This window comes from Eublepharis macularius, chromosome 12 (genome assembly GCF_028583425.1).
Source record: "Eublepharis macularius isolate TG4126 chromosome 12, MPM_Emac_v1.0, whole genome shotgun sequence".
NCBI classification, from domain to species: domain Eukaryota; kingdom Metazoa; phylum Chordata; class Lepidosauria; order Squamata; family Eublepharidae; genus Eublepharis; species Eublepharis macularius.
Genome location: NC_072801.1, coordinates 43,145,870 through 43,160,176, shown reverse-complemented (window position 1 = coordinate 43,160,176; position 14,307 = coordinate 43,145,870). Strand labels below are relative to the sequence as shown.

The 14,307-nt window shown below is 45.4% G+C and overlaps 1 protein-coding gene across 1 annotated transcript in view; it reads left to right on the top strand.

The window, feature by feature from the left end:
- The window catches only part of SKAP1 (src kinase associated phosphoprotein 1), a 382,276-nt gene that overhangs the window by 304,112 nt on the left and 63,857 nt on the right, over positions 1-14,307 (top strand). Inside the window, exon 8 of the mRNA XM_054994890.1 lies at positions 3,294-3,470. Coding sequence (XP_054850865.1) covers positions 3,294-3,470 — 177 coding nt within the window. The remainder of the gene's footprint in view (positions 1-3,293; positions 3,471-14,307) is intronic.

Genomic DNA, 14,307 nt, shown 5'->3' with positions numbered 1-14,307 from the left:
TTACTCACTAAGGCTAGTAGCCATTGGTGGGCCTCACCTCCCTGAATCACCTTAGTCCCCTTTGAGATACAGGCAATTTCTGTCTTTTCTGGAGAAATATCCACCTGTTTACCAAAAGGTACAAATCTGTACTGAACTTAAGAAAGAGAAAAGAGGAGGCTATTCTAGGCTTGTGGATTAGGGATGGGGGCAAAGTATGAGAAAGGGATTAATATAAAAAACAAATCACACATTTTATTTATTTCCTTCCTTACTTCACTTATCTCCTACTTTTCTGCCTAGTGGGGACCCAAAACAGCTGACATCCTTCTCCACTTTATCCTCACAACACCCCTGATAGGTTAGGCTGAGAGTATGTGATTGGCCCAAGGTCACCCAGCAAGCTTCCATGGCAGAGCAGAGATTCTAACCTAAGTCTCCCAGATCCTAGCCTGACTCTTTAACCACAATGCCATGCTGGCTCTCAGCCAATTTAGTTAGCTTCTGTTGCTCGTTAATCATTTTATCATGCCAACAATTGGGGTGCTGAACAAAGAATGCCTTTTCTACCCACTCTGTATTTGTTTATGGGTGAAATGTGAATTCCGCCCCACTCTGGTGCCTCTGGGTATGAATCTAGGGGCTGGGAGTTGCACCAGATTCAATTAACTCAAAGTCCAGGGGTATGATCTTGTAGATGTGCTATAAAATGAGGTAAACTCGAGCCAATGCTCAAATGCAAGTCGATGCCCTCTTCCTTGTCCACTTAAAAATAAAAGCTGCTAGCAATACTTGCTCTTCCTCATTTCCTGGCATTTATTATAAGCACAAACCTAAGCCCCTGACGATAGCAAGCGTTGTGTGTGATGGGTTAATTAAAAAGTGAACTCCCATCTGCTCCACTGGAGTCGTCCCCTCCCCCCTTCTTTCTGGCTAGCAAAGAATGTGTGCTCTGAAAGTGCCCTCTGCTGGCCAGTCTACAAAACTGACATTGCCACTGGATTTGTTGTAACCAAAACCCATGGTAGTTTCCATAGAATCATGAAGCTAGGAGGAACCAGAACACCATCTCCAAAGCAAGCCTGTCTATCCTCCTCCTCCACAATTGCCCTCTTTAGCCAATGAAATCCTAACCATAGTGTAAAGGAGTGAGAAAAGGCAGGTCACGGTAAGCTACATGCTAAGAAGAAGTGTCCAGTAAAAAGGGCTCTAGGCGTGCCCCTAGTGGAGAAGAGAAGCCCCCCCCCCGGAACAGAGGAGGGGGTTCATATGGAGCTTCTCCCAGCATGTTTTTCCAGTTGCTTCAAATTCCACTGCTTTGTCAGCATGGCAAAAGTATGTTGAATTAATTTTGTACAATTTTTTTCTAGATTTTTTGGTTGGATGCTGTTCAGGTCTGAACCATGTAAAATAGTAATCACGGAAAAAATCAGCCCCTTTGGCATATCCAGAGCACCTTTGGCAATGCTGGGAAATCTCAACCAGCTTTCTATCCCTACTCAGTGCATCTTAAAATCAGAGGAAAGAGATCTCAGGCCATAGAAAATGCCTTCACTCAAGCTTGAACAAATACCAGCCCCCTTAGTTTAAAAATCAGTTATCTAAGACGATAGGCCCAAGTTCTCTTTGTGGCTTAATGCAAGTGGTGTGTTAACCATGGATTTGAACCAAATAGTTTTCTGTTTTCTATGTGGAAATTAGTCTGCATGGGCTCCAGTCCAATAAGATACAATCTGTGTGAGAAACAATTTTTGATTTAAAGATTGCCCCAAACCATGTGCAGAAAAGACTGCTGTGTGTGGTAGGGGGTTGGACAGAAATCCCTTGCCTCTACCAGTCCAGCTTACATAGTGGCTCTGATCCGGAGACCTGCGAGTGTAGCAGAAAGCAAGCACATTCCTGTTGCATCTAAGAGAAAAATTTTACCACTTAGTCTGTGTTGCGGGGTGGGGGGCCAGTAAAAGGACAGTGTAGTTTCCATTTCCTATTGGGCATACCTACCCCTTTCTAATAGTTCTGTGATTAACTGAACTGCCTATATTATGTATGTATGTGCTGTCAAATCACAGCTGACTTATGGTAACCACAGAAAGGGGCTTTCAAGACAAGTGAGAAGCAGAGGTGGTTTGCCATTGCCTTCATTTGCAGAATTTTCCTTGGTGGTCCCCCATCCAAACACTGACTCAGCTTAGCTTCCGAGATCTGGGCTGTACCAGGCTGCCTTCCCTCCCTCATGTATTAGGTAGCATGCCTTTCCTATACTGATGTTGTAATGAACAGTGGTTATGTGCCCTGTCTCTTGATTTTTTTAAAGGTCGCATGCACACGCCTTAGGTTTCACTTGTAGTTATGGTATTCTCCCTACCACCTGTTAAATGTATAGAAATAATCTCCTCCCATACATCCCATAGTGATCTTCTAGATTCATCCTTTATATCTCAAAAATACTGCCAGAACACACACTGCCATACACAAATACAGACATTCTCCAGCTCTCTAACTCCCTTCCCAGAGCACCTTGCAGCCCCATTTCCCCTGTTCTTCAGAAGCTTTTTTCTTGTTTCACTTGGGCTGCCACAGCTCGCAAAAATTCTGGGTGGAAGTTAAGCCAGGAAAGAGACTGGAGCATTTAATGTTTGGGATTTCCCCCCCCCCTCCATTTTTAAAATGTGTTTTTTTCAGTTTTGTTAATTGCTCAAGGCCTTTGACACTGAACATCAAAGAAGAATCAAAGGACCTAATCCGCTGGGAAGGTGGCCTTCCGGTAGAGTCATGGCCAGCTCCAGATCGTCTTAGCTTTAGAAGTGTGGCTACATCAGACATCTTAAAATCATTCTCTGGCACCAGTCTGACACTTGATCTGAAGATATGAAGCTGATTGATGTTGCAGTATCTGTGATCACGAGTGAGACGTCGGGAGTTAGTATCCGAGCATGTGATGGGACTGTCCCACATCCCTTTGTGTACTTGGCAGAGAAAAGCTCCATCCTCATTCACCTGATCCTGCTTCAAATCCCCCTCCCTCTGTCGCTTAGATCACTGGGTGATGTTAAGCCATTCAGTTGGTTCAAGCTAATCTACCCCACAGGGTTGCAGTGAAGATAAAATGGAGGAGAGGAAAACCGTGTATATTGCCCTGAGCTCTTTGGAGGAAAAGAGAGGGTATCAGTACAATTAAGTAAATGTTTGGATCGATCTATGAAATGCCAATGCATGAACATGGTGGTCAGTTTTCCTGTCCCATGATTCTCTTGTTTTCCTCTTCCTTTGTGTATCATGTCTTTTCCTTCTTCTGGCTTATCCCCTTCTCCTAGATATGAGGTCCCTCATTATCCCTTGTGAGGATGAGGAAGATGACAAAGAAGAAACCTATGATGACATTGATAGTTTTGATTCCCCAAGTACAACGCTTCAACAGAATTTTTCTCTGAACCTGGAGGAAGAGGAGACTAAGGGAGAGAGCAAAGAGGGCATTTATGAAATCCTACCAGGTAAGGGTTAAAGATACATCTTTTCTCCTTTAAAATGCCAATTACAGAGCAAAAGAGACACTTTCATGTAGCAAAACTGAGTGGTAGTTGAAGGATTAGACTCCCTCTCCCTTCCCTGCACAGCCCCAAGGCAATATGAGGCTGCATAAGCCTGCAATTTGCACTTATGGACAAATCTTGTCTCTTTGACAGCACAATGTTGTCTATTCTGACAGGCCTCCAAGTCCAAGATAATGTGTGTGCATTTATAAAATCCTATTAATCCTTAATAGTCACAGTGCAGTAACTTTTTTCTGCCCCTGTATCTGAAAATACAAGACTGCCCACTGAGAATGGGTCCACCCTGGGACACAGTCCTTTTGTCTACAAAATACTTTTGCCCAGAATATATTATTACGCAAATCAGTGTAAATCATCATGTCAATTTGCAAGTGAAAGCAAACAAAATAGAAAATTGAACAAGGGGCTTCAGCTACACCTGGAATGCACCTGGAAGGAGATGGGTGGGAGGGAGTGGTACAAACCTTTGCAAATTTTACCTGTCTCAACTCAAACCTCATTGAGCTTTTCAATGGGGTGTAAAACTGCAAGTTTGGCACCTAGCAGATAGCTCAAATCTTAGGGATGGTCATGGAGCATCTACCGTGGTCCCAAGAATGAAAAGTGGCTGCTTTGGTAATGTACGCTCAGCCCTGAATTTCCTGAGATGTTTGGACCTTTGTAGCCCAGTTCCATTATCCCCCCCCACCCAGCTGTTGCTAGTTCTCTGCCTTTCCTGTTCTAAATTCAAACATGCTCCAAATTGTTTCTCTGCTGCTTTTGCTGTCTTTGCCAGTGTCACATACTAAAGGCTAGGAGGGGAGAGCGATTTCCCAGCCATTAAGAAGAACATCTCCAACAGTTAAGGAACACAAGTGCTAACATTTAATCTGTTGGGTGAAATCATAGCAAATTCATGCTAATCAAGACAGCACCCTTTTGCAGTACCATTTTGAAGTAGATGCATACCACCATTTTGAAGTAAATGTCCATCATCCCTTTCTGTTAAGATGTGAATAGCCAATCTGGGAGTATCCACAAGCCATCCACCCTGGAATCGCCATTACCCACACACGGAAAGCGGTCAACAGACCTGCTGTTCAAACAGGAGCAAGATTCTCTTGGCATCTTCAAACAGCAAGATCTGCACATGGGTTTCTGTGCATGATGTAGATCAGGGAGTCTAGGTTTCTGTGTGCAGCAGGATCCCGTAGACCACCACTAAAGATGCACACAGTATCCCCAGTACACACAGAAGAGGTCTCTTGAATCAGAGGTATTTAGATGCTGCTTTGCAGTGCAGCTGTGTTTGGTTGCTCTAAAGAATATAAATAGAACTATTGAGGGAGAGGAATGCTCTGCAGTTGGGGTTCTTGAACAGCCGCACTTCTTCTATAGGGACACGCTGGTATGCAGAATCCTTGCATATGTATAGCTGCATTGCAGAAAGGTAGCTACAGAGCAAAGCACAGATGTTTCAGACAAGAGGGCCTGGCCTAGAGAGGAATATCTTCCTGCCTCTTAAATATTGTAATCACTAACTATAATACATTATCCTTTTCTCCGGGTTCTCCCAATCTATACACACTTGCAAGTTCCCCACTTGGAACTCAAATCCCAGGTATATGGGGCCTGATTTGGATCAAGGCTGCAGCATGTGAGGAAATGGGGCTTCAGCCCTCTCCCCCAAATATGTTTCCCCATCCTGAAACTGGCCTGAGGGTGCACTGGGGGGAATACATGAAGGTTTTCCCAGTGTGGCAAATAGTGCCCCCCTGGGCCGTTTCAAGTCAGGAAAAAAAGCATAAGGCCTATGCACCCACTCCACGTGCACCACAGTTCCAATCAGAATGAGGTCCTGTCACACCTGGCAGCCCAAGCAGGGAACTCACAAATTCACATGTGACTGACAGTCCTCATGGCAGACCTGGACACAACTCAAAAACTCTAGGGATTGGATCCAGAATAAATTGACAGTTTCTACCAATTCCTCTTTCCTGCTGCAGGCTGCCCTCATGTCATTCCTCAGGGTCCCCCAGAAGCAGTATTTTGTGAAGATCAGTGTAAGGAGGGAGGCAGGAAAGCCCCATTCTGGCACTGGAAAATTTAGTCTGAATCCAACCCAATATCTTGTAGGTGGGACCTGATCAGACTCTATACATTAGCAAATCCTATACATGAAAATCCATCAAATTGACTTTTTGTTTGGACTCACATTTATCCAACATCTTATTGCTAGTTCTCATCCTTGAAATGGAGTTGGAAACTCCAAGATTACAGGTGAGAAAAAGATGAATGTTTCTCCTCCATGCATTATAGCTGAGGCTGTATTTGTTTACTGGCAAAGAACAGAGATAGGAAAGAAAGGGTCTCCATGTTAATGCTACCAGGTAGAAAAGGATAATATCTGGGTAGGTTTGAATCATCTCCCCAGTAAAAGCAAAGTGATCCCAAACCAAAATGCAAAGGAAGACACCTCAAAAGAGATGATCACGAGAGGCAAGACTTCCAACCAGAGACAGCTGCTTACTGCAAGACAAAAACCACATTGAAAAATAGAGTATCTGGTAGCATGGGACGATGGCCATTCCACATGGAGAGATGGGAAAAGGCAGCACAACTTCATCACCTGGCCTTCTGTTCTCACATGTCCTGATTCATAGTCTCCCCAGTACTGCTTGGAAAGTGACCCTCAAAGCCAGGAGATGAGAGTCAGCAGAGGACCAAGTGGTTCTCCAGCAGGAGTGGGTAGGTTGCACTCTGAACACTCAACATCAGTTGGGACCAACATAAAATTGTCCTCCAGATATTCAAATCTCTTCTGCAGTGAGTGGCTTTGGCTCCATTGATTGAGTCATCTTGCAGCTCTTGGCTCCGCGTGCTGCTTTCTGCGGTGCAGCTAGAGATGAAGCAAGGGAGCCAGGCAGGAAAAATATTGCACCAGCAGAGTCCTGAGTGCTACTGAGGAACTGCAGACCCTTGAGACCCACTCCTTTCTGGAGTCTTAGCAGCTCCTGGTAGCAGCAGTGTGTGAGGAGCTTCACAAGGGAGGAGAACATGGTGGAGGCATGCCTGGGTACCCAGCTTCAGCTGTTCTGTGGGTTGGTCTTAGTCGAACGCAGGCATCTCTGTGGCTGCTGCTTCAGTACAAGAGGCCTGTTACAATCCAGCTTCATCCTCATATAGGTCCCTTAGGATTTGGGCACTGGAGAATGCAGGGTCTTGACACCTTTGAAGAGAAGCAAAGGATTATGATACATAAGGCACATGCACACGCAAACCAGCAATATCCATAGTCATTCACATCTGCATGCAAAGTAACCAGCCCATCTTAACTCTCTTCCATTTTATCCTCACAAAAGCCCTGTGAGATAGGTTAGGCTGAGAGGGTGTTAATGGCCCAAGGTCACCCAGCAAGCTTCCATAGTGGAGTGGCAAGTTGAACCAGAACTCTCCAATCCTAGTCCGACACTAACCGCTACACCTCGCTGGTTCTCTTCTGTGACCTAGCAGCTAGATTTCTCATCCCCCCTTCTCATCCTGACCCCCCATCTTCAGACTTGTTGATTCTAAGGCTAGGTCTTCATTCTGCTCATATCTCCACAGTCAAACCATCTTTGCTTCCCTTCCCCCTGTACTGAAGCAGGCCTGCATACGGGGCAGATCCTCCAAGGAGCTGTGTTTTAATGTTGCAATTTGATTCAATTTTCCACTCTATAAAATTACCCATCATTGTTCGTTGCCTCCTAACAGACACCTTCACTCTTAATTTAACAATCCTATCGAATTCTGCCTCGGAAATTGGAAAAATTTATCACCTGTGAAATTTTATTTTTCCTTGGTTGTATCTGTTTTTGTAAAACTTCATTAGCGACGATGACTTGCTGAGGAAATTATCTCTCTCTCTTTCTCCCCCCTTTCTCTACCCCAGTCTCACTCCCTTTCATTCTTAAAAAAAAGAACACTCAACTACAACTGAGATTTTTATTTGCATAATAAAAAAATACTACACAAGAAAAGAAACAACACACACACACAAAAAAAACCTCTGTTGAATTTTTAGAATTGCCATGTTGGATCACACCGATAGTCCATTCCACACAGGAGCTGACCAATCCTTTACCCAAGGAAAACATATAATGGCAGTTTCTGGGTCCAGTTGCTGGACCCTTGCGTCAGGTAATGAGAGGGGATGCTGTGTACACATTTGTGGCCATCACAACCACCATTAGTTCTGATCCTTGAAATGTTTCAAAGCCATTTTGGATAGTGTCTGCAAGATAATCCAGTGGCAGTGAGTTCCTTTGACTGTTGTACAGCAAAGTCCCTGACCAAGGACTGGCTAGGAAGGAGAAAGGAATCCATGAGTATTTATTCATATTGCTGCTTGTTCACATGTAAAGTAGGAGACTGGGGGAGTCTTATTTGTTCACATGAAAGGGAGCACATGGGTCAAATCCATGGCCCCTCTTCCTGCTTACCTCACTGCACTTCATTGCTTTAAGCATTTGCCCCCAGCCAGACTCTGTTAGTAGAAGAGAGCCAAGTAAGGTGGTTGAGAGAAAGCATGGTTTAGTTTTCCTTATGCTCAAAATATAGGCATGCCCCACCTCTTGCTTTACACATGAATGAGAGAACACAAAATATCTTCCTCCTTCATCCTCCGTGTTACATATGAGTAAAATATCTTGACTAGTTTTTCCTTCATATTAGTCTTTTTTATTTGCTAATATTCTAAATATTTATTTGTTTCTTTCTTTCTATTTATGCTGGATTACACAGTGTAGGTCAATATAATCAATGGTTGGGACAATCAGTAAACAATACAATAGGGTGAGGATTGCAGAAATTTGAAAACAAGCAGAAATCTGATACGGAGCTAATAACAATGGTGAAAACAAAGCATAAGCAAGTTGACATGATATATTACACGAAGCAGAACTATCCAGTAGGAGCGTACTTACAGCAACAGACAATACAAAGAAGTATAGTCTGCAGTCCCTGTCCCTTTCCAGCACATCTCTTTGAATGATTTCCTTATAGCATAGTCCTATGCAGGGCTCATTTTGAGGGGGAACGCACAGGAAGGCAGTTCCAGTAGTTCCCCATAGAGGTCACATGTCAGGTGGTCCCGCCCACCTTACTCTCTGCCATTTGGGGCCCGTTTTGGCTGGGATTGGGGCCAAAATGGCCCAGATCAGGCCTCTGACGGGTGGTGGATCACTCTCCCACTCAGCAGCAGCCTGATCCTGACCATTTTGGGCCCCTTTTTGGCCATTTTCAGCCCCTTTTTGCCTTTTTGGGCCCAATTTCGGCCCTGAATGGCCAGGATTGGGTCCGAAACAGCCAGGATAGGTGATATCAGGGGGTGTGGCATATGCAAATCAGTTATGCTAATGACACACTTCCGATGATGTCAAGGAGCATGGCATATGCTAATTAGTTATGCTAATTAGTTATGCTAATGAGTTCCTCCAGCTCTTTTTCTACGAAATGACCCCTAGTCCTATGACTTGCTGTCCTGAATACTTCAGTTTTGCATAGTTTGGGAAAAGGCAGGAGATGGGAACTTTCCTGACCTCTTCAGGCAGGCCATTCTATAAGGAGAGGGGGGGACCACAGCAGAGAATGCACATGTACAGGCAGCTGTTGATTTTGCCCATGTGGAGGGTCGCACTTACAGAAGACCGTGTTCAGATATTAGGATAATCACTGTGCTGATGGCTTCTGCGCAGGGAATCAGGATTAACAGTCATGCTCCTACATTAAAAGTAAAATCCTAAGCAGAGTTAACCAGTCTATGCCCACTGAAAGCACCAAACAATGTGTAGTGATGGCCCAATGTTCACAATGACATCAGCCCTTTCTGCACACAATGCACAAGCTTGGTCCCGTGCCCTTTCTGCACAAAATGCACAAGCTTTGTCCTGAGGAGAGCCCAAAGGACAGGGGTGCCTATGTTTTTGAGCTTGCAGGTACCTTTTTGAGAAGGGGTGGTGACTGCCAACCCCAAAATGGCTGCCAAATGAGGTGGAGCCAAATAGAATGCCTCACACCTCCTAGGAAGAAGGAAAACCTGAAGTGGGGAATAGAGCCACTCACTGATTAAGGAAGTCCAGGTTCTTACTAGTCCACAAGTGGAAACCCCTTTCATTTGAATGTGGGCAGTCAATAAGATGCCCTACCTTACAATGCCCCCTTCCACTTTTTGAAACAGTCAGTGGGTGCCAAGGGAAATATTGGCGGATATCATAGTGCCCATGTTATGAAACCCTGCCAGAGGGATTCCCTTGTCTCAATAGTGCCTCTCATGGGCCAGTGGATAGAAAACCAGTAACTGGTGCATGCAGCCAGAAGCTCTAGTGTTACCTTCAGGCTGGAGTTCAGATTAGAGATGGGCATGAACTGAAATTTGAACCAAAATTAAGCACGAACCAGGCCGGTTCGTGGTTCGCGAACCAGCGGTTCATGAGATCCTGTTTCTGATGAACTGCCACGAACTTTAGGCTGGTTCGTTTGGTTCATTTTTTGGTTCGTCACTGCCTACCGCCTGGTGCCAATCAATCAGTTTCCTATGAAACAGGGGATGGACTTCCTGCAGACCTTCTGCTGACCTGGAAATAAACTTCTGCTGGCCCCGGAATTGACCTTCTGCTGATCCGGAAGTGATGATTTTCTGACCTGGATGTGATGTTTTCACGAACCAAACGAAACGGTTCGCGAACCAGGCGCAGGTTCATGAAAGTTCGTGGTTCGTGAAATTTGATGAACCACAAACCACATGGTTCGGTTTTTTCCCGGTTCATGCCCATCTCTAGTTCAGATCCCCATAGCCTATTCAGTAGAAGAAAGCAAATAACCACCCTTTCACCAGGGAAAGGGTCAGCAAAGACAGAAAGACTTCCGTTCTAATCACAACAACCAGCAGGCCTGTAGCCAGGAATACTGATTTAAGCACTCGTTGGGGAGGCTTAACCCCTATATCTCTGGCAACGTCCACACAGCAAAAAAAATTCCATTGTGTATTCATACATTGTGTATTCATACACAATGCAAAAGCAAATTAAATCACAGCAGAAACTCTTTAAAAACTTTGGAGACTTGGAAGGTTTACAGTTAACTTAGAATGTATTCTAAAACAGGGATTTGGACCTATCCCTGCTGAAATCTGAAATGGTGGCATACAAGTCCTCCAGTGGGGTAGCTGAGTCTGTTGCAGAGAAAACAACCCAGAGTCTTATGTAGGGTTGCATTTCCCCAGTGAGGATGGGGAGTCCCCCACTCCCACCTTCCCACCACCACTCACCTGGCCAGCAGGGGGAAAGGTGGGGGAACAGGCTCCCAGGCACGCTTCCAGGGTGGCTCGACAACATCACTCCCAGAACTGACATCATTGTACTGCCCCGAAAGCACTCCTACTTTTTGCAGCAGGCCAATTTGGGCCTCAAACGGGCCAAATCGTCATCCCAGTGCAAAGCATGCGTCGTGTGTGCTTTGTGTGCATGTAAAGAGGAAAAGTAAGGTGCCAGGTTCCACCACCCCCTGCCCACCAAGAGGGTAAAGGGACTTGGCAACCCTAGTCTTGTGGCTTCATAGGGCTTATCTACACAAAATGTGGGCTGTGAGTAGTGTCAAGGGTCCCTGATGGACTTGCAGTTGCATGTGTGATCAGGGATTCACCTTTAAAAAAGCCATTGGGCTTGATTCTGCTCTGGAGTGTGTTGTAAGAGGGGAGGGCTTCAGCCTTCTCTTCTGCACTGTTTTTGAGAGCGGAAACATCTGTGGGGAAGAGGCTGTTAGCCCTGCTGCTGGGGTCCACATGTTCTGAAGATCTCGGCTTGCATCACACATGTTGTGCAGATAAGCTCTTAAAACTCAAAGCAAGTTTATTGTGGCAGAACCTCCTTGTGCTCCCAGAAGTGTACGTTGATAATCTTTAAGATGCTTTACTGGGCTCTTAGCTGAGATTCCTTCAGGTGTGGCATGCTTTGAGGTCTTCTCCTTTTTTGCTCATAGATGTGAGAGCCATCTGCATAGGTGGGGGGAGGGGCTAATGTGTAACATTATTTACTGCATATGAAAAATGGGCTTGGTCAAGCATGAAGATAGGGCTATCTGTCCGTGAGGGGGAATGTCTGCTGAGGAGGGTGTCCTGGGCGATGCAAGCATTCAGCTGCCACTGGCTTACCCAAGGCTTCGACACCATATTTGGGCAGTGAGCCCAGTGTGTGAAATTCATCGCAGACAAGTTTGAAGGATTGCAGTTGAAACATTAATATCCTAATTAAATGCAAGGCGTGCATGTTTCTGCCGTCTTTACCCAGTCTCTCCCTGATGCCTTACAAAGGAAATTCTGGCATGAGCTGCACTCACCCTCTTTCTGTCAGTGTCCAAAGGCAAGGGGAGGCAGTTTGGAGGGCAAATGGAGTCCAGTTTGCAGCCTCTTCGTTGAAAACCGGCTTGTAGTGACTGGGCTGCTGGCAACACCTTCTTGAGGAAAAGTGTGAGTGGCTTCCTTCCCGAAAGCCGCCATCCATCACAAGCTTTTAGGGGCACTGTGCAACTGGGAAAGTCTGGCATTTAATTATGACATTAATGTTTCAGCTGCAATCCTTCAACTTGGCTGCCTTGGATTTTACTCTTTCGGCCCAATGCCCAAGCATTGTGCAGTCAGAGCCCTGGCGGAGCCAGCAGTAGATAAAAAAACCTCTGTGCTGGACAGGTCCTCCTGCTGGGCATATAGTAGCCATTCTACCTGTCTCCAATAGGCAAGACAGCAGGCCTGCCTGGGACAGACTACCATTTGGTTCCTTTGCTCCTGGTACCATCTCCTGCAGCGACCATTCCATCTGGTCACTAGTTGCTCGTTTCCTTCTTCTCTTTTTGATCCCTTCCCCTTTTCCTTTGTGCCTTCTATTGGAGGTATGCTTTTGAATGGTAAACCTCCTGGAATGCAAAGGCAGAAAGACAGTATGCCAATATCGAAAATAAAACTTAATACAGATCCGCATAAAAGAGCAGAGCCGTAAATGGTTTGGGGCAAGGGATCCCTGGAAGACTGTTGCAAGTGCTATATTTCAGGGATCTCCTGTTTTGCGTGTGGGGACTAACACTGGAGGTTTGGGAGGTGACCACATATGATGGAGCCTTTTTAGTAATGGCACCAAGATGATGGGATTCCCTCTCCTGTTAGGCTCATCTGGCACCATCTCTTCAAATATTTAGGAGTCTGGCCAAAACCTTTCTTTTTTTTCTTTCATGGCTTAGATAACTTGGTGAACAAGGAGTGGCGAAGAAGCTGGTTTTACACTTTTTCTACTTTGTTGTGGCTCAGTTGTGGGGCTTTGTTGCCATTTTTACATCATCTTTTCTTTCGTCGTCACCCCCCCCCCCCCCAATTGCTTTGACATCATTTTTCCCCTTTTCATTATTAATGTACATTCTGTTTTGCAGTGGAGGTATTTTATTATGGTGTAAGCTGCATTGGGTGTGTTTATACGAATAAAGGAGGATGTGGAACTAAAAATGTTTTAGTGTGTCAGAAAAACACAGGCATAGCCAAGAAGATTTTCTGTAGAACTTTGGCTCACTTTGGGGCTTTGGGCTTGGACTGTCTGAACCCATTAAACAAGCTCATCTCATGCAGTTGGCACAGCCACTGAGATGAGAAGCGTTTCTAGCAAAGCACAGAGAGTGCGAGACAAGGCAGTCTCCTAGGGGTAATGTCTAGAGCTCATTCTGCTAAACAGCTCTACCAAGGCATTTGAGCTCCATCCTGGATAGAGAGGAAGGGAGGGGACTTGATCTGAGACAAAAGGAGGAAAAGGAGGAGCTAGCAGTGCAGTGTTTTCAAATAGGATCCCTCCAGTTTTATTGTAGTAAACTTCATGAGGTGTGTCTGCACCGGCATTACCCTAACGCATTTCTTAAAATGAACTCTGGTGGGTTGGGTACCATGCCATGCAGAAGATTTTTGCTGCTTGTAACCAGGTGAGGCAGCTTGAGGTCCGCTTCCCCAGAATCCTTAGCAGCTGAGGAGCTGCATGGAACAGTTTCTCATACAGTTGCAGACACCTGTCAAGGACTTTCTGGAGCTTGACCTTCATGCCAACAGCCTAGGAGTTCATTCACAGTGCAATCCTATACCTGCTTAAGACTAAGCCCTTTTCCACCCACTGGACTTTGTTGACTACAGCAACTCAGAATAGTGTGGCACTGATAGTGAGTGAGCCCCCTGGGATTCCATGTTCAGGCCTCAGAGAAATCACAGCAAGGAAGATCTCAATCTCTGTGACTGGCCAGGCCAGGCCAGGCCAGGCATTGACACTATGTGTCCGAGCATCTGCTGTTGCTTGCTCAGAAGAGCAGTGGGTTTTTCTAGCTGGGTCTTTTGGACTCTGGCAGCTAATCTCAAGGATCCTAGACTGGAACTAAGCTCCCTCTAGGACTGAACATGGATACGGCTGCTGAGGGCCCCAGCCTAGTCCTGAAGATGACCTGGAATGGAAAGTTACATGGTAGTTTTCTGTCATTTGAATCTGCCACACATTTTTGTTTGCCCCTTTTTATTCCACAGTAGACATGTTCATAAGAGAAGCATTTGAATTTCCCATGTCTGTAAATCACACAGAAAAGCCCATTGATTGATGCATGCATTCGGATTTGGAAAGGGTTCTCTTTCTGCTTTCTGTATGTCATTAAGAGAATAGTCTTGAAGGTGCCTGAGTTCTGATCTATGCCTGGCAAGTTGCCTAGATAAAAGACCTTCCGGGAATCCCCATGTTAACCACTCCTCTGA